At 41.5% G+C, this 20,457-nt stretch overlaps 1 protein-coding gene across 1 annotated transcript in view; it reads right to left on the bottom strand.

Annotated features, from left to right (window-relative positions):
- frk (fyn-related Src family tyrosine kinase) overlaps positions 1-16,386 on the bottom strand; it is a 99,038-nt gene extending 82,652 nt beyond the window's left edge. The window contains exon 1 of the mRNA XM_041188031.1: positions 15,847-16,386. Coding sequence (XP_041043965.1) covers positions 15,847-16,196 — 350 coding nt within the window. The 5' untranslated portion in view covers positions 16,197-16,386. The remainder of the gene's footprint in view (positions 1-15,846) is intronic.
- Positions 16,387-20,457: the final 4,071 nt, after the last annotated feature.

Here is a 20,457-nt window from a genome sequence, read left to right on the forward strand (position 1 = left end):
CCAAATAAATGAACATGAAGTGATAATTAAGATGTCAAAATTGTGGCAAGACATGTCCTATTTATCAGATATATCTTTCAATTCGTGACCAAGTTGGGCTATGGTAAAGCTGCAAAAGACCCCATTCCAAATGCTAAATACACCAGAATCATCCTATATGCAATAACATCCTGCATGCTCACCACATACCGTGTGCTAAGTTACCAGTACAAGTAAATGCAGAAAAAGTAATTGTCCTAAGTCTGAATTTAACACCTCACATGGGCAAAAATACACATTGTTAGGCAATGAAACTAATTAAAACAAACCAGATGATTTTTGTGTCTTGCATTTTGCATTTACAGACAAAAGAAGTGTTCCTATGGAACAATTGGTCTAAACTATATGCTAAGAACCAACTATTTGCCAGGCTTTAGCAGCATGCAGTGTTGAACAACAGAAGGTGATCCGGTGGAGTATTTATTTCTATTGAAAAATGAAGATGAAGGGCCATGCCCATAGTGCTGAACTTCAAGGTTGAAAGGAAGGAGATAAATCAGGGAACAATATTTAGGTGACACCGGTTTGGGTGTTAAAATCCTGAAGATTATCAGAGGAGGAAGCGAGAGAGAATATGGAACATTGCTCAGGAATGTCGCGTCCATGAAAGAAACAGAACAAATCTAATCGAAAAAATTACCCACCTCCATCAGTCTACTCTCAATCATCAGCGAAGTGATGGAAGATGTCATTGACAATACTATCAAACAGCATTTACTCAACCATAGTATGTTCACCAATGCTCAGTTTGAATTCCGCAAGGCCCACTCAGCACCAGACCTCAGGACAGCCTTGGCCCAAACATGGACCAAAAAAAAAATACTGAATTCAAGAGGTGATATGAGAATGGCTGCTCTTGACTTCAAGACACCATCTGACCTAGTGTGACTAGAAAAATTGAAGTCAATGGGAATCAGGGAGAAAATTCTCCTATGATTGGAGTCATACCTGGCACAAAAAAAGTTGGTTATGGTTGTTAGAGCCCAATCATCTTGGTCCCAGGACATCACTGCAGGAATTCATCAGGATAGTTTCTGAGGCCCAAAAATCTTTAGTTGCTACATCAATAACCTTCCCTCCAACATATGATCAGAATTGGGGTGGTTGCTAAATATTTCACAGTGTTCAATACCATTCACCACTCCTCAGATACTGAAGGAGTCCATGACTCATACAGCAAGACCTACACAACATTCAGGCTTGAGTTGATAAGTAGAAAGTAACATATGTGCCACAGGAGTGCCAGGCAATGATCATCTCTGACAAGAGAGAATCTAAACACCTCCCCTTGACATTCAACAGCATTATAATCACTGAATTTACCCTTGATCAACATGCTAGAGGTCACCAATGACTAGAAACTTAACTAGACCATGCATATAAATACTGCGGCTACAAGAATAGGTCAAAGGCAGCTAGAAATTATGTGGCGAGAACTCACCTCCTGGGTCCCCAAAGCCTGTCCGCTATCTACAAGGCACAAGTCAGAAGTGTGATGGAATACTCTCCACTTGCCTAGGTAAGCGCAGCTCCAACAATGTTCAAAAAGCACGACATAATCCAGGAAAAAATATCCTGTTTGATCAATGCCTATCCACCATCTTAAATGTTCACTCATTCCGCCACTGCCACACCATGGCAGCAGTTGTACCATTTACAAGATGCACTGCAGCAACTCGCCAAGGCTTATTCAACAGCAATTTCAAACCCGCGACCTTTACCATCTACCACAGGTACATGGGAATGCCACGACCTGTAAGTTCACCTCAAAGCCGTATACCATCCTGACTTGAAACTATATTGCTGTTCCTTCACTGTTGCAAGGTCAAAATGCTAAAACACCCCCCTGTGAGTGTGGACAGTGTGGGTGTACCTACAACTTATCGACAGCAGTGGTTTAAAATGGTGGCTCATTCCCTACCTTCTCATGGGCAATTATGGGTGGACAATAAATGCTGGCCTCACTAGCAACACTTGCATCCCAGAAGCAAAAAAAAACCTTTCCTCGCACAACAGCCATCTCATCACAGAAATCAATTGTTTGTTGTCAAATAGTTATTTATACTACCTTTCCTACCTGGGACTTCCAGCACAATTTATTAGTTTAAAGTCCATGTAACCACCATATATATCCTTTCTGCTGGAACTCGGCCCAATTATGCAGTTCCTTCCTGTCCCAGTACTGTTGCCCACATCCCATGAAATGGAACTGATTGTTCTCACAGCACTCCTTCATGTTCGCCTCCCTAATTTGCATATCCCTATTCCAATTTGCACATGGCTTGGGTATCTAAATATTGCAACCCTTGAGGTCCTGTTCTTTAGTTTACCTTCTGGCATTCTCCAAACAGGACCTCTTATCTACTCTTCCTTATGTTGCTAACTCTAATATGGGTCACAACAACTGGATCCTCCCCCTCCAATATACTTTCAAATCAGTTTGAGATGTCCCTCACCCTGGCAACATACTATGTGGGAATCATGCTTAGTAAGGATGCTATCTTTCCTCCCAATTATTGTATCCCCTATAACTACCACATTACACTTCCCCTCCTCCCACTCCTCATTTCCCCTATCAGCAACCTCCTGTTCCAGGATGTTAAGATTAGCAGTCTGGCTGCCCTTCTCAAAGTCTTTATCCTTGTTCTAAAAGGTGGAAAATACATTGTACCTATTGGATAGGATCAGTTTCTGTGGGTTTTCATCCTCTTTTCACCTGGGTTCCCCTTACTCTGTATGCTATTGGTCAATCCAACCCCATTCTGAACCTGCACTTCTCTACAAGGTGTGACTAAGTTCAGGAATAAACTCTCCAGATACTCCCCCTTCTCCATTATGTATCAGAGTATCTCAAACTCAGCTTAGTAATACTGAGCTGGAAACATCTAATGCAAACGTGTTCCCTTGGGACAGCCTTGCTATCCACAAACTCTCACATGGTCCAGACACAGAACCTGCTTCACCATATCTTAGTTTAGCTTACTTATATATACTTTTTAAGTTTGTTCCCAGTTTTTTTCTACACCATAACCTGCACCAAGTGCTAAACCGCTGGATAAAATTTTAAGTACTTATTGCCTCAAGCTTAGTCAAATCACTATAAGTATTGGAGGCAAAAAGCAGCACTGCCTTTCCCCTCCGCATCAAATTCCCACTCACACTAAATTACCAACTTTATATTTTCTTTATGATGCATTTTGTTTATGAACACTTTGGGCAACCACTTGTACTTCCTCTCAAATACATCAAAGCTATTCTCCTCAACCTTACCAACTATTCTGTTTCATTTCTAGTTTTGAGATATTTTGCTATTACATCTTTGACAAAGATTCCAGTATCTTTCCTACTACCAAGTTTACAACCATCGCGAATTGTTCTGGAGTCTCAAGGAACTCAATATTAATCTTCCTGAGGCTTTTGTGAGCAAGGTGCTTGGAGACAGAAGATCATTGATGGAACCTTCAGGAACACATTCAACCAGAGTTGGCAACTGGACTTCAAACATTCAATGTGCAGCAAGTTCCTCAGTCTATTACTATCGCACTTTCTCTACTGCTTCTATATCCTTCATGTAATACAGAGAACAGAAATCTGCATAATACTTTAAATGTGGTCTAACCAAGGATCTAAGCAAGGTTAACATTAACTTCTCTGATTTTGAATTCCATTCCTTTAGAAATTATCCCAGTGTTTTCTTTACATTTTTATGGCTTTGTTAACCGGCGTTGCTATATTAAATGATTTGTGTATCTCTACCCCAAGATTTCTTTGCACCTATTTAGACTATTTTGCAAGAAGTAGGTGGCCTGCTTATTCCTCCTACTAAGATGCACCATTATAGCACAGCTACACTGAAATTCATTTTCCATTTACACATCGATTCAGCAAGTGTGTTAATGTTTTATGAACGTACAAACAAGGAGCAGGAGTAGATCATGCAGCCCCTCGAGCCTGCTCTGCCATTTAATAAGATCATGCCTGATCTGATAGTAACCTGAAATCTGCATCCCACCTACCGCCGATAACGTATCACCCCCTTGCTTACCAAGAATCTATCCACTTCTGCCTTAAAAATATTCAAAGACTCTGCTTCCACCACCTTTTCAGGAAGTTCCAAAGACTCATGGCCCTCTGAGTGAAAAAATTTCACCGCATCTCTGTTTTAAATGGGCGATCCCTTATTTTTAAACAATGGGCCCCTAGTTCTAGATTCTCCCACAAGAGGAAACATCCTCTCCACATCCACCCTGTCAAGACCCCTCAGGATCTTAAAGGTTTCAATCAAGTCACCTCTTACTCTTCTAAACAAGCCTAACCTGCCCAACCTTTCCTCATAAGACAATGCACCCATTCCAGGGATTAGTCTAGTGAACCTTCTCTGAAATGCTTTCAACTCATTTACATCCTTCCTTAAATAAGATGACCAACACTGTTTACAGTACTCCAAATGTGGTCTCACTAGTGCCCTGAACAAATGAAGCATAGCCTCCCTACTTTTGTATTCAATTGTATTTTGACATATGCCACTGCAGTATCAACTAAACCCCTCAATTTGATAACATTCACAAATTTTGATATTGTACATCTGATTCTTGAGCCCAAATCAGCTTATGTAAATGGGGACTACATTGGTCCCAGATCAAATTTTTGTGGACTACCGTTTCCCACTACCCGCCAGTCTGAGTAAATACCTTTCAGTCCTACTCTCCATTTTTAAGCTATTTGCCACTCATTCTGTCACTCATTTTGATCCTGACTCAACACATTTTGACCTTAATTATAAGTTTACTATGTAGTATCTTGTGCATCACATTCACTCCACTAACTTTGTTTATTCTTTCTGTTGCTTCTTCAAAAAATTCAATAAGTTGGTCAAGCGTGACCTTCCCTTTCATATCCTTACCGACTACTCCGCAGTATTTCTGGTTTTGAGATATTTTGCTATTAAATTTTGACAAAGATTCCAGTATCTTGCCTACCACTGGGTTCTATTTGCAGTCAAAAGATGCCCCACTATATTTAAAGATCCTACTTTTGCAGCAGTTCCCATCCCTATAACCACCTGGCTCAGTGATGATAATCTGAGCTTCTGAGTCAGAAGTTCAGTTGAAGCTTCAGTCCAGGAACTTGAACATATAATCCACAATACTGAAAGATTACTGCGTTGTTGGAAGTGCATCTTTCAGATAAGATATTAAACTGAGCATGGATATAAAAATACATATAGATGCAAAACATCCCATAGCAATGTTAGAGCAGGAGCCAAGAGGTTATTCCAGTGTCTTGGCCAATGTGTTGCTACCTTCATGTGACAAATTGCTGCTATTGCTGATGAACATCTTTTCCGACTATTCTGTCCAAGTTACACTGACACAGGTTAACTAGTCATTAAGATCATTATTATTTGTGGAAGTTACAATGCACACAAAGTGGGGGTGTGCTTGTCTATAGAACAAGTGACTGCACATCAAAACATTTCACTGTGTTTGGAACACAACAGGTTATTTGAAAGTATTTTTTGAGCTTTGTTTATACAAGAGTACTGGTTACAGCAATTTCATCACATATTAATTATTATTTTTTTAAGTGTAAACAGCAATATTTGCACTACTGGCTTCTTAAAATTAAAGATATGAACCTAAACACAAGGGACAAGCAGCCTGATTGACTGAAGCCCCCACAACCATCCTCTATAGGCTAACAATTTTCTCATTTTTTGAGTGCAAACTTTTACAGCAAATAACTCTCTATTCATTTCAAAATTTATCGAAATCACTAAGACTTGGGGAAAAAAATCACAATAATGCAATTGGTTACAGGTGGGAAGGGGAAAGAGGGGGAAAAGGAATGGCTTGGTATACAAGAGAAGAATCGCTCCCTTACTTATTCCAACTGCCATGAGATAAAGGCTAATATCCCATTGGTCCCCTTGATCATTTCTTATATCTGTGCACTGTTATTTGTGTACCTGGATACCCAAATCCTTTTGCTCCACCAAAGCTCCAAGTTTCTTATCATTAAGAAAATATTCCAATTAATCATTTTAGATCCAAAGTGGATGGCCTCACACTTCTCCACATTGAATTCCATCTGCCACAGTTTTGTCCACTCCTTTAAACTGTCTATAATCCCTTTGTAACTTGCTGTTTCCATCCATTGTGTCTGCTGATTTACTGTTGTCCGTAAACTTGGGTATATAACTATCCAGTCCTTCATCCAAAGCATACTGGTGAAGATCCAAGGCTGCAGTACTGAACCCTGAGACCACATCATTTCTGTCCATCAGAGAATGTTCCTTTTATCCCTATCCTTTGCCTCCTACCTCCCAATTAATTAGCAACCTGTGTTATAAGGGGTCTGATGAAAGGTCATTGATCTGAAACATTAACTTGATTTCTCTCTCTACAGATGTTGCCTGAGCTGCTGCATATTTTCAATTTTATTGCAAGGTACTTTCAGTTTCATGCTCTTTCATTTTTATTAATACTAGGGTGGAGCCTTACCAAATGCCTTCTGAAAGTCAATATAGACAACCTCCACAGACACTTCCCTTTCCATCATGTTAGTGACATCCTCAAAAAAATTAACTAGATTGGTCATCTATGACCTATCCTTCATAAATGCTGGAGATCTACTGATCTTGAACCTATTTGTCTAGGATCTCCATCAGGTCATGTCAAAGTTATTAAGCTCAGTTACCTTATATCTTATAATGGGTGATTTGCTAATAGTGCCATGTCTGGTGAATACTTCTAGAAGTTAACTATTTTTAGTTCAGTATTAGTTTGTATCCTTGATTCTTCTTTTATAAGCTTCTTGCTATTATAATATAATATTGGGAGGACTTCCTAGTGCTGCCCTTCGTACAGCTATATTCCATTTGAATTCGCTCTTTATTCTTCTGACGATTTATTTGAATTTTTTTTTTTAAAGAGGTTCAGTTCCATGTATTGCTTACTACATTTCTTACAATCTTCTGACCTTAGCCTCTTGTGCATCTCCTCCTTCCCAATCACCCTTGCTTGGTAGCAGAGACATATAGGTCATACTTCCGGAACACACCTTACCTACTTTACCTTTTCATTTTCTATTTCATTTTCCCTCCCTGTCTTTAAGATACTCTTTAAAATCTTATCAAGAAGACGTTCAGCCAATTCTTCTTATTCTTCTACTCTTGCTTGGCCTGCTTTCTCCTCCTAACTGAAGCAGCTGGTCATCTTTTATTACATTTAAACAGTTCTTATAATGTAAATTGTTGTTGGCTGTCATGTGGTTTCTCTCATCATTTTCCTCACATGTTTTCTTTTTTCCTTACTTATTATACTTTGTGGCTTGTAACTTGCTGCAAAGTATCAAGCTTTGAATTCTCACTTGCAATAACACAAGAGCCAGAAAATCTTGAGGTGCAATTCTGAATATAAAGTTTTGCTCACTGGGAACACGGTTCAGACATGTAGGAGCAGAGGTCAGCATGACTGATTTGCATCACGCCTATTTTTCTGGCCAATTTCAGGCATAAAATAACCAATAAGGGAGGAACAGCAATTGAATCAAGAAAAGTTACGTGGTAACAAGCAAAAAGAGATTCAGATCTGACCAATATAAAGTTTCACTCACTGGGAACATGGTTCAGACATGTAGGAGCAGAGGTCAGCATGACTGATTTGCATCACGCCTATTTTTCTGGCCAATTTCAGGCTTAAAATAACCACTAAAGAAGGAACAGCAATTGAATCAAAAAAAGTTACATGGTAACAAGCAAAAAAAGATACAGATCCAGCCAAAAGCTAGTGCCTTATTTCCTTTGTGATTTGATTTGATTATGGTAAAACTCTTTTTCAACATAGATATAACTTTACATAGCAACAATTCCAGAGAGATAGACACACAATTAGCATGTTATTACCAGCTGGTGAATATAGGATCTACAATTGGCAACATGTTTATAATATTTAATTGGCTTGTACTATGTTAAGCTTCTATTCAGACAATAATATTCTGCACTGTACTCTAGTATTAACCAATCTGGAAGTGTATTTCTAAAAGCAACACAGCACTGACTTACTAAGGGCGGCAGAGGATTTTATGGATCCTGCAAGAGTAGGAAACGTGGTCTGCAGGATGCTTGAATTAGGCAGGGACCAAAATTTTGATTTCCCAATGGCAGTTTGAGATGCAGAGATTAAATCAGTGACATGTTTGTGACATGTCAGGCCTTACACTGTCCTATGGTGGGTTCCCACTTGTAATACATTTGCATTCCATGAACATTCATTAGCAGAAAGCTTTTTAAAATTATGTCCTACCTTCAAGATAAAGTCAGTGGCACACAAGACTCTCATGGCACCGGGTTCAAGTTCGCTTAAATGTAGCGGCAATAATCGGCTTTGTGCAGTTGTGCCTGAGGTCAGCGTTTCCCTTGTTGAACTCTGCGGCACAAGGGAGGGGAGCAGGACAACCTGCATGGAGGCTCAGGACCAGCAAAGGAGTCAGTAGTGAGGGGATGGTGTGGAGTGAGGTTGGGGACATGGAGGAGTGGAAGAGGGAAGTGTCTGCTGCCCTGAGTGTGGTGAAACAGTCAGTCGAGGTAAGAAAATGAGGGGCTGATGGGGCAGTTTCAGTACAATCCACATGTAAATCCATCTCAGGCTGTTGGCTGGCAGAGTCCTTACAGGACTTTGAGTTACCTACAACATTTCAATTATCCCCATTGAGATTGCTCTCAGACAACATCCTTTAAAATGCACAGAAGGGAAAGCCAGCTGAGCTTGCAAGTTTAGCCATGTCCCACAGAGGACAACACTGGACATTACCATGAACAAAGAATGAATGCAAAAACACAATCATTTTTTTTTACAATAACTTCTAAATCCGTGCCGACCATGAAGTGTGTCAGTACATTTAGCTCTCTGACTAAGCTAGTCTGAACAAATACCCATGACACACACTTGAAAAAAGTGAAACCAATGTAACTTTTTTTATTCTTTCACAAGAAGTGGACATCACTGACTAGATCAGCATTTATTACCAATCCCTAAATGCCCTTCAACAGGTAGTGGTGAACAACCTTCTTGAACTACTGAAGTCCATGTGGCTGATGTGCTGGGCTCCCCCATCATTGAGGATGGGCATATTTAAGGACCCTGCTGTTCATTGTTTAATTGTCCACCACCATTCACCACAGGATGTGGCAGGACTGCAAAGCTTAGATCTGATCCATTGGTTGTGTGATCGCTTAATCTATATATCATATGCTGCTTATACAGTTTGGCATGCAAGTAGTCTGATATTATGGCTTCACCAGGTTGACACCTCATTTTTAGGTATGCCTGGTGCTGCCCCTGGCATGGCCTCCTACACTCTTCAACGAATTGGGTTGAGCCACTGGCTTGATGGTAATGATAACATGGGGGAGGAATAGAGGAAGCTTGATACAGAGATAATTATTACCTACATAGGCTGCTGTTTTTAAAGACATGAAAATAGAAAAAATTCCTGAGTTGTGTACAAAGGCATCAAATACAAAAGAAAGAAGGTAATGCTGATTTTATACAGAACTTGGTTTGGCCACTGTTGGGATGGTAATAGTTGGAATGCCAAGAAGACATGAGAATATTGCAAATTGTTAAAAACCATGTTTATCTTCAAAATGGACACTGTTGGACTTTTACAATGGCTGCCACAGATCACCTGACTTTTAGAACTGCGAGTTGGTCGAGCTTCGGGAAACTTTTAGAAGTGGATTAAAATGACCACAGCTTTGTGGAATGTTGCACCTACCATTGTCAACTCACCCCAAAAAAGCTGGGTCAATAAAGCCTCAGATGACCTATCTCCAGAACTGCCAGGTAACAAAGGAGAGCGACTAAAACAGATTATGCACAAGAAGTGCTTAGGACTTCTATCTGCTTCCAATGTATGTCAATGGTTTTGACCAAGAGATGTGGAAGCAACTTTGTTAAAATGAACAGATGAACAGATTGCTCCCATCGTATATCAATGGCTGGTCAACAACTGACTGAAACTCTTTCATTACTGAAAGCCTTTTTATGAAAAGTCCTGCTTGCTTACAGACAGCATTACAGAATGCAGATGAATACAGAAATAACATCAATGCAGAAAGCTGGCTATAGCATCGTGCCTTTTTACCAAGCCACAGGGCATAAAGTTTAAGGCCTCCTGGAAACCCATTTCTGAAAAAATCTAAATTTGCCTGGAAAATCAAACAAGTCCTTTGGCTATAAGTATTTTCAAGGCTGCCTCTGTAAAATTGCTGTGCATCTCTTATTTCAAAGTAGACTTCCCAAAACCCTGTCTTTAACTACCTGGAATCACCTGGATTAACTCCTAAGTGAAAGAACCCCTCTCACTGGATTCTGATATTCACATGAACTGTTAACTATTCTGTCAGGTTTTAATACTCATAGAAGTGAAATTTCTTTCTCTTACATATACACATCATCAAAACAAGAAAGAATAAAGTAATAGTGACAAAGCTTTTCCAGGATAGCATGAATAAATAATACTCCTGGTTTAAAAATCCAAGGAAGTCTGCAGCTAGCGACTTTGTAAAAAGAACTGATTATACATAAACAGGGTCTGGTAAACATATCTCAGCCTGATCATAATTAAACCACCTCTGCTTACAGACAGAAGGTTAGAAGAATTAGGGGGTTCAGTCTGTCTCTGTTCCCTGTCTGTAACAAGTACTTAAATGCGACAGAAGAGTTGCAGTATAGATTCACTGAGATGTTAACAAGAATGAAGGATTGCTGTTGTGAAAAGAGATTGGAGAGGTTAAGGCTATTTTTCACTAAAGCCAAGAAGGTTACTCATGGCTTAAAGGGTGGCATGATAATCAGGAGGGATAATTTAGAATTATCATCAAAATAATGTGGGATTTAAAAATATTTAGAGTTGGCAATTAGAAGGTCGAATTATCTGCCCCAAGCTGTTATCGAAGCAACACCTGTGACTTTTTGAAAAGGATAGCTGCTTGAAAAATATTAAAGGATGAAGCAAGCCAACCGAGGAGTAGAATATGGTGCATACAGAGAAAGACACTGATGCTGAATGCTTTGTTTATGCACTGTAGCAACCTATGATTCCCTGTTTTCAATGAAATTGGGATATTTTGAGGGTGAATTATTAAGTTTATCAAGTGATGTGTTATGGGTAATCATGAACTCTTGAAACATGTTTACAGAGGCAAGGTGGAATTTCACTCATTTTCTTCCAAATAATTTCCATAACTTCTTTTTGGACTCCCCCAACAGTTAGCATTACTGCTGACTGACCAATGGTGCATACAGTTCCGACATGGTCTTTTGGTACAGTGGGTAGCTTCCCTGCCTTTGAGCCAGAAGCTGTGGATTCAAGTCCTAGCCCAGGGTTTGATGGCCAAGGAAGGTGCATTCATAATGTAGCCAAACAGGTTGAGTATCAACCTGCAAATCCTTCCAATATACACCAATGGCAGGTGGTAAGAGGAGGAGGGATTCCTAGTTTGTGATACAATGGAAAGAAAATTAGAGCCTGTACCATTACTATAAAGCTCTAGACTACAACATGCATGTAAAAGTGCATGTTGCCACAGCAACTTGGACTCCGAGTGACCTGTAATACACTACCTCCACATAAGGTTACACTGCATACCCTGTAGGGTGAAAGCCAATGAATCTATACTTACCTTTGCCTTTATTATGGCATGACACATTTATCACATTCAATTTTTAAAAATGAAGTTGAAGCGCTATTCTGGTCAGCAGTGACTGACAATTTTGGCAAGGCATTCTAATCTGCCTCATAGTGTCATGGAAATAGTCATAATTGCTTCATGAGTCTTTTGTGTAAGTAGTGCTTGAAGGCAAATGAGCTCCTGTAAACTTAAGACTTAATCCTCATTAAGGTATATTGTATGTGAAGGGGAAATTGAGATGACAAGACTGGGTACATTAAAGCAGCCACATTCGTAATAACCAAATCCCTCTCTCTTTTACCCCTCTGAAAATCTACTTATAAAAAATTATAAGTCTAAGTGGAGGGGAGAATAGGGAAAGATTTAAGACATCCTTTTCAATGTTTTAGGTCATTTTACATCAGAGATGGCCATCTCCTTATAAAATTTAGCAAATAAAAACAGGCATGTCCCAGGCTGCAATCAACTTAAGAACTTCATGCAATAATTATGACACCAGAACACAAGAAATAGAAGTAGTACTACACTGCATGGTCTATCGAACTTGCTCCGCCATTCAATAATATGGCCGACCTGGGGTTCCTGCCTGCTCCCCATATCCCTTGATTTCCTGAGAGACCAACAATCTGTCTATCCCAGGCTTAAATATATTCAAGGATGGAGCATCCCATAACCCTCTGTGGTTGAGAATTCCAAAGATTCACAACCTTTTGAGTGAAGTGTTAACTAAATACTAGATAGCTATTGGTTTAAATTAATATCAAATTTGTCATTTTACAGTATTGATACTCTTTGACTTAGCTCTCAAGTGACTGCCAGAAGTGTTTTGCAACATGACTGGATATACTGAAACATTCACCCACATGCCAGGTTAATTGTTTAAAATATATCCTCCCACTTGTTTTCAGTTATTACCCAAGCTTGTTATTCTCTTTTGTGCACCTACATAACTATTCTCCCTACTTTCACGGTCAGCCTCACATACCTTTCATAACTTCCATGGAGCTTTAAAAATCACAGCCAGAACTTCAACAATTTGTCTCTTGAAATAAGTTTTTTCCTGATTCTTAATCAACTAACACATGAAATATTTCATGAAAATTATTTCTTAAGCAGAGCTGCTAATCTCCTGGAATCTAATGCCTGCCTTAAAATAGCAAAGGAGTCCCCATTTTGATGTTTGATGAACCAAATTTCCAGGTATTGCTTATTGAGTTCCAATCAACTGCAACTACAGCACATAATCCACTAACTTGTTTATGTACAGTACAATACAATTTAACAATAAATCATGCAAATGCATTTGTCAGAGAGATCAAGTGTGACAGTACAAAATATGTACCCAGATAACAGCATTTCATACACAATACGCCTTTTGCATAAAGGTGAACTAACTCATTTCACAAGTAAGCCAATCAACTAATTTATTTTTCAAACCCACAACCAGTTGAAATGTAAATCTAAAAAGAATGATGCAAAATAAACTGCATTGGATAAAGCTATCCAAAGGCGCTCCAATACCAATCTCATGTGGGCTTTCATGGAGATGAAGCCCATGGGGATGAATTTCAACAGGTTATTTATTCCACCACAGGAACCAAAACACCCCATAGTTATAGTTGAGGCTGAGCATCAACTCATAGACACTTCCTCCTACCTCTCCCTGGACCATGACCCCACCACTGAACATCAAGCCATTGTTTCCAGGACTGTCACTGACCTCATCTCCTCTGGGGATCTTCCTCCTACAGCTTCCAACCTGATAGTCGCCCAACCTCGGACGGCCCGCTTCTACCTCCTACCCAAAATCCACAAAGAGAACTGTCCTGGTAGACCGATCACGTCAGCTTGCTCCTGCCCCCACAGAACTCATTTCTCATTATCTTGACTCCCTTCTCTCTCCCCTTGTCCAGTCCCTCCCCACCTACATCCGTGATTCCTCTGACAGCTTACGTCACATCAATAATTTCCAGTTCCCTGGCCCCAACCGCCTCCTCTTCACCATGGACGTCCAATCCCTCTACACCTCCATCCCCCACCAGGATGGACTGAGGGCCCTTAGCTTCTTCCTCGAACAGAGGCCCAAACAATCCCCATCCACCACTACTCTCCTCCGTCTGGCTGAACTTGTTCTCACACTGAACAATTTCTCCTTCAACTCCTCTCACTTCCTCCAAATAAAAGGTGTGGCTATGGGTACCCGCATGGGCCCAGCTATGCCTGTCTCTTTATGGGGTATGTGGAACATTTCTTGTTCCAGTCCTACTCCGGCCCCCTCCCACAACTCTTTCTCCGGTACATCGATGATTACTTCGGTGCTGCTTCGTGCTCTCGTCAGGACTTGGAAAAATTTATTAATTTTGCTTCCAATCTCCACCCCTCCATCATTTTCATGTGGTCCATCTCTGACACTTCCCTTCCCTTCCTTGACCTCTCTGTCTCAATCTCTGGTGATAGACTGTCCACCAATATCCATTACAAGCCTACCGACTCCCACAGCTACCTTGACTACAGCTCCTCACACCCCACTTCCTGTAAGGACTCCATCCCATTCTCTCAATTCCTTCGCCTCCGTCGCATCTGTTCCAATGATGCTACCTTCAAAAACAGTTCCTCTGAAATGTCCTCCTTCTTCCTTAACCGAGGTTTTCCACCCACGGTCGTTGACAGGGCCCTCAACCGTGTCCGGCCCATCTCCCGCGCATCCGCCCTCACGCCTTCTCCTCCCTCCCAGAAACATGACAGAGTCCCCCTTGTCCTCACTTATCACCCCACCAGCCTCCGCATTCAAAGGATCATCCTCCGCCATTTCCGCCAACTCCAGCATGATGCCACTACCAATCACACCTTCCCTTCACCCCCACTGTTGGCATTCCGTAGGGATTGTTCCCTCCGGGACACCCTGGTCCACTCCTCCATCACTCCCTACTCTCCAACCCCCACCTATGGCACCACCCCATGCCCACGCAAAAGATGTAACACCTGCCCCTTCACTTCCTCTCTCCTCACCGTCCAAGGGCCCAAACATTCCATTCAAGTGAAGCAACATTTCACTTGCATTTCCCCCAACTTAGTCTACTGCAATCGTTGCTCCCAATGCGGTCTCCTCTATATTGGAGAGACCAAACGTAAACTGGGTGACCACTTTGCAGAACACCTGCGGTCTGTCCACAAGAATGACCCAAACCTCCCTGTCGTTTGCCATTTCAACACTCCACCCTGCTCTCTTGCCCACGTGTCTGTCCTTGGCTTGCTGCATTGTTCCAGTGAAGCCCAACGCAAACTGGAGGAACAACACCTCATCTTCCAACTAGGCACTTTACAGCCTTCCGGACTGAATATTGAATTCAACAACTTTAGGTCTTAACCTCCCTCCTCCATCCCCACCCCCTTTCTGTTTCTTCCCCCTTCCTTTTGTTTTTTTCCAATAAATTATATAGATTTTTCTTTTTCCCAACTATTTCCATTATTTTTAAATATTTTTAAATCTTTTATGCTCCCCCCACCCCTACTAGAGCTATATCTTGAGTGCCCTATCATCCATTCTTAATTAGCACATTCGTTTAGATAATATCACCAACTTCGACACCTATGTGTTCTTTTGTTCTGCTGTCTGTGACATCTTTTGATGATCTGCTTCTATCACCGCTTTTGCCTCCAAACACACCACCCCCCTCCACTTCTCCCACCCCCCACCACCTTAAACCAGCTTATATTTCACCCCTTCCTGGGATTCACCTAGTTCTGTCGAAGCGTCATGAGGACTCGAAACGTCAACTCTTTCCTTTTCCGCCGATGCTGCCAGACCTGCTGAGTTTTTCCAGGTAATTCTGTTTTTGTTTTGGATTTCCAGCATCCGCAGTTTTTTGTTTTTGTTTTTATCCCATAGTTATTGATCAGAATTCAGAGGTTTGGGCGATGTCCTGCTCCCTATCCAGCTATTGCCCAGAACTGTTCTCATATCCTGACCGCTGACTTGGCAGAGATCAGCTAATTCGAAACAGATCCAATATTCAGTCAGGGGGGACCTCGTGGTCGGTGGAGCTCAGTACCCTGTGCTGACGTATTCTTCTATTAACAATAACAGACTTACAATGTTGTCTACTTACGGTTCTGCCTCTATGCTGTGATCGGGCGCAACGTAGTTGCTGGGAATGTAACCTTGCCTGCCGTCTCCTCGCACCAGTGACCGAGCCAACCACCAGTTGTCTGAGGACTGGTCGGTCACCTCCAACATCTCCCCCGCTTCGAAGCTCAGGTCCTCGGGAGTGCGAGCCGAGTAATCGTATAAAGCCACATAGACCTTGTGCTGCAGTAGCGCTTTTGGTGGTAGATGCTGGGGCAGGGTGGGCATGTTGTTTTCGACCACCCTGTCCGACTCTTTGGGTTTGGGCGTGTGGAAGACACAAGGACAGAAACGCCTGAAACAAACACAGTGAGTCCGTATGAAATTCCCCATGGCTTTCCCTCCTCACGCTGCTGGGGGGTCCTCTCTATTCTGTCTCCCAGGAGGAAGACATTCGGAGAATGAATCAATGAGCAAGATCTCTTTAAGTCTTTAAATGGAATAGGAATAGACCTGAGACAGGCGTCTACGAGTTCCCTTCGCTTACTTCTCGGCGCAATCCTTTCTGCACTTGAAACTTGAACCAGGAAGTGTTCCTCTCAATAACAGGTGCCAAGAATCCGCACTGAAACTTTTGTTTCGGTGTCGACACACCTAACCCAAATCAGACAGTTTCGAGAACTGCGGCCCCTACACCCAGAGACTTCCTTTATTTCCTGCTCTGGGTTTTCCCGAAAGCGCAGATTATCGGAAAATGTATTTAAATCAATGAACCTTTTTAAATCAGTATTGATCTATTTTTAGGATGTTTTTTGCCATATCTTTTGTGTTGCATTTTAGTTGGTTACGGAAGATTCAGGTGATACGCTTAAATGAGACAGTTTTTGTTTATGAACATTATACGCTCTGCAACCTAGCATCCATGCATTGTTTATATCTCAAAAATAAAACAATGAGAAGAGTATGACCAATTAAAATGATGCTATTTAATAAACAAACATCAGTTTAAAGCAACGACGAATACCGCAGTGCCCCCTTTGGGTGATGCTACAAGTCTTTATTATTGTTAGCCCGATTTGTCTTTGATTTTTCCTTTGGGCAGATTAAATTTTTTACGATCATAAAGTATGATTACAGTCTGAAAAATATCTTTGTTTTGAAATGCTGAAAGGATTCATGCAAGTTCCTAAGAGAGTTTTACTTCATTCTAGAAAAGCTGTTAGGCTGTTTGTTATGCAGCAAAACATATAGTTAGACTCAAGTATTTAATTCTGACAGTGCTGAAGCTCTGGAATTTCCTGCCTAAACTTTTCCATCTCACCTTTTAAAATGTTCCCTGAAACTAAACTCTTTGACTTAGCTTTTGGTCACCAGTAGTAACGTCTCGTTATATGTCTCCGTGTCACATATTGTTTGACAATGCTCCCAGGAAGCATCTTGGGATGTTTATCTATGTTAAAAGTTATGCATATAAATTCAAACTGCTGCTGTTTTTGTGAAATATATATATCTTTGTTCCTGTGTGTTATAGGTTGTTGGGTAGCTGTTAACGAAATCTTAGTTTTTGTCATTAATATGTATATACAATTATGTACATAGATACAGCAAAGGGTTCAAGCTAACGCTGTTTCTATATTCTGTTCAACACTAGTCTGACCCCTTGGTGCAGGTCAAGTGTTCTCTTACATCACTGTGGGTGGTAGAGCACTCAGTCCCACATTAACCCAGTACCTGCCAGACTCTTATATGGCTCGTTCCCCCACAAGCCATTATCCAATGTATTTCAAGGTGTTCTAGTTTACCCCATATATTTGCACCATTATTACTCCCCTATTTTCTCCCTTCAAGTCTTTGAGTTCATGGGATCAGGCAGTCTGGAGGCCTTAATATACATATCTCATTTGTTAGGTATGACTCAAACCAGCAGGGAGAGTTCCCCTGATTCCCATTGACTCCAGTTTGCTAGGGTTCCTTAATGCTACACTTGGTCAAATGTTGCCTCGTTGTCAAGGGCAGTCACTCTCACCTCACCTCGAGAGTTCAGCTCTTTCTTCCATGTTTGAACCAAGGCGGTAATGAGGTCAGGAGCTGAGTAATTCTGGTGAAACCCAAACTGAGCATCAGTGAGCAGGTTATTGCTGAGTAAGTTCCACTGGATAGCACTGCTGATGACCCCTTCCATTACTTCACTGATGATCAGGTGTAGACTGATGGGGTAGTAATTGGCCAGATTGGATTTGTCCTGCTTTTTGTGTACAGGACACACCTGGGCAATGTTCCACATAGCCAGGTAGATGCCAGTGCTGTAGCTGTACTGAAACAGTTTGGCTAGGGGCACGGCAAGTTCTAGAGCACAAGTCTTCAGTACTGTTGCTGGAATATCGTCAGGGCCCATAGCCTTTGCAGTATCCAGTGCCTTCAGCCATTTCTTGATATGACGTGGAGTGAATTGAATTGGTTGAAGACTGGTACCTGTGATGCTCAGGACTTCAGAGGAGGCCAAGATGGATCATCCACTCAGGACTTCTGGCTGAAGATGGCTGCAAATGCTTCAGCCTTATTTTTACTACTACTATTGTTGAAGGAGTGATAGGCTCTGTGGTTGCAGCTGAACTCTGTCGATTTGAAGGTTGTTCTGGCATCAGGGTATCTTCTTATCCTCTTTTGCCATGCCAAGGTATTGAACCTCTCTTTGTCAATTTGGCAATTGAGGTGATAGGTGGTTGTTGTTTCTTGTGGGGTGAATGAACATTCTGCTCATCTCCCTGTCATTCTGTCCTCCTCTTCTTTTGTTGTGTGAGTTGCCATGATGTCCCACGATGTCCTCTGCACTGGAAGATGGCCATTCCTGAGGATGTGATTTATTTTTGTACAGTCACCTTTGCCTTTGGCTGTGTGGTGTGCTGTTGGCCATGGACAGCTTCTGCTTGGTTCCAGCATCATCTGTGGCACTGTTATGCTTGCAGTATTTTCTCTGTGGTCACAATGTTGAACTCATCAACAGTCATCTGAACTGGAAGCTGAGGCTCTTCTGGTTGTTGGTTGCTGTCTTGTCAATTCTCTGCTGGAGGCAATGTGCTAATCATCTGAGTGGTTGGCTGGTATGACTGATGAGGGCTTTCTGGCACAAGTAACGGAACTGGACAAACCTGTCCTGCAAAGAGAGAAGACAGTGCGGAGCTGATGCCTCTGCCAGGATACTCTTTCTTGTTTGAGCTCTCGGGAACTTGCAGTTCTGTATAATTTACAACAGTGGTTGACTTGACATCTGCCATTTTGAGGAGATTCAGAGCTACATAGGCATCTCTGCTCAAAAGAGAAAAAAGACTGGTTACTGTGACCTACATGAGCTCGAAGATTTGTTTGCCACCATTTCCTTAGTGGTTCAAGAGTCTTGCCTATGGCCAGAGGTCACATTCCTCCAGGCCCATAGAGTGGTGTGTCATTGTTCAAAGTCAGGCGTCTCCCAGCCAAGGTTCTTTGTCTGATAGCACTGTAACACTGGCTCCCCATGTCCAATTTAAATTTTGTGAGATGGTCCTTAACCGAAATGCACACATTCCAATATGAAAATCCTGGATCTTTGACCCAAGAAGCATGGTTGTGTGTCCTCTTGCTGTGCAGTTTTAACCCCATGAATGGTCTGGCCTACATGTGACTCCAGATCCGCAGCAATGTTGTTGACTCTTAAATGCCCTCTGAACAAGGGCAATTAGGGATGCGCAATAAATGCTGGCCTAGCCAGCAATGCCTACATTCCATGAACGAATAATAAAAAAAACAATCTTTGGGTCTTCTGTGGATTTAGATGTTTGGTCTTGCACAGTTTGCCAAGATGTGCTATTCTGTTACATTGAAAGCATTGGGCTGAAATTGCAAGACATTGATCTCACCCGGGGGGCATTTTGCACCACATCACTGGCATGGTCGCTCGATTGGTCGGTTAGAGCATTGCTTTCCTTGCCCTGGGGTGGACCTGTTTCTGTGCTATTTAACTTCTGGGGTTTTCTTTGTGCCATGGTTTACTTCCTCCTCTTAAAATGGACCACTGCTGCACACAGTTCAGACTGCCTTACAATCTGGATAGCTTTCTTGAGGGTTAGCTCTTCCTTCGTTTGCAGCATGTCTGAGAGTGTATTATCCACTATTCCTCCAAATATTCTATCCCTGAGAAGTTCAGATTTTAGTTCTCCGTATTCGCAGCCTTCAGCCATTCTATACAGGTCATTATTGAATGAGTCGACAAGTTCTCCTGACTCCTGGACACACTTATTAAGTTTAGCCCTTTCGAAGACTTTGCTACTTCTTAGGTCAAAATAAACATTGAATGATTTTAGCACTTCTGCTAAATTTAACAGATGATTTGTTGATTCCTTGCCTAGCTATAATGTCATCCGCTGTCAGGCCTACTGAGTAAAACAGTGTGTTAACTTGTTCAGCATCTGTCTTTTTATCCAGGCCTGAAGCAAACGTGTATCTAAGGAATTTTTTTTCTCCAAAGTATCCTATTATGTGATTGATCCAGGCCTTGGATAAGTCCAAATTGATTGGGAAGAGTGGATTTCTGATCTATGCTTAAAAAGCTTTGAAGCTTTAAGAACCTGTTGGAATTCAAGATGGTGCCACTGTTTCTTTGAAGACAAAGGATTTAACC

The sequence above is a fragment of the Carcharodon carcharias genome, chromosome 5, assembly GCF_017639515.1.
Source record: "Carcharodon carcharias isolate sCarCar2 chromosome 5, sCarCar2.pri, whole genome shotgun sequence".
Classification (NCBI taxonomy): domain Eukaryota; kingdom Metazoa; phylum Chordata; class Chondrichthyes; order Lamniformes; family Lamnidae; genus Carcharodon; species Carcharodon carcharias.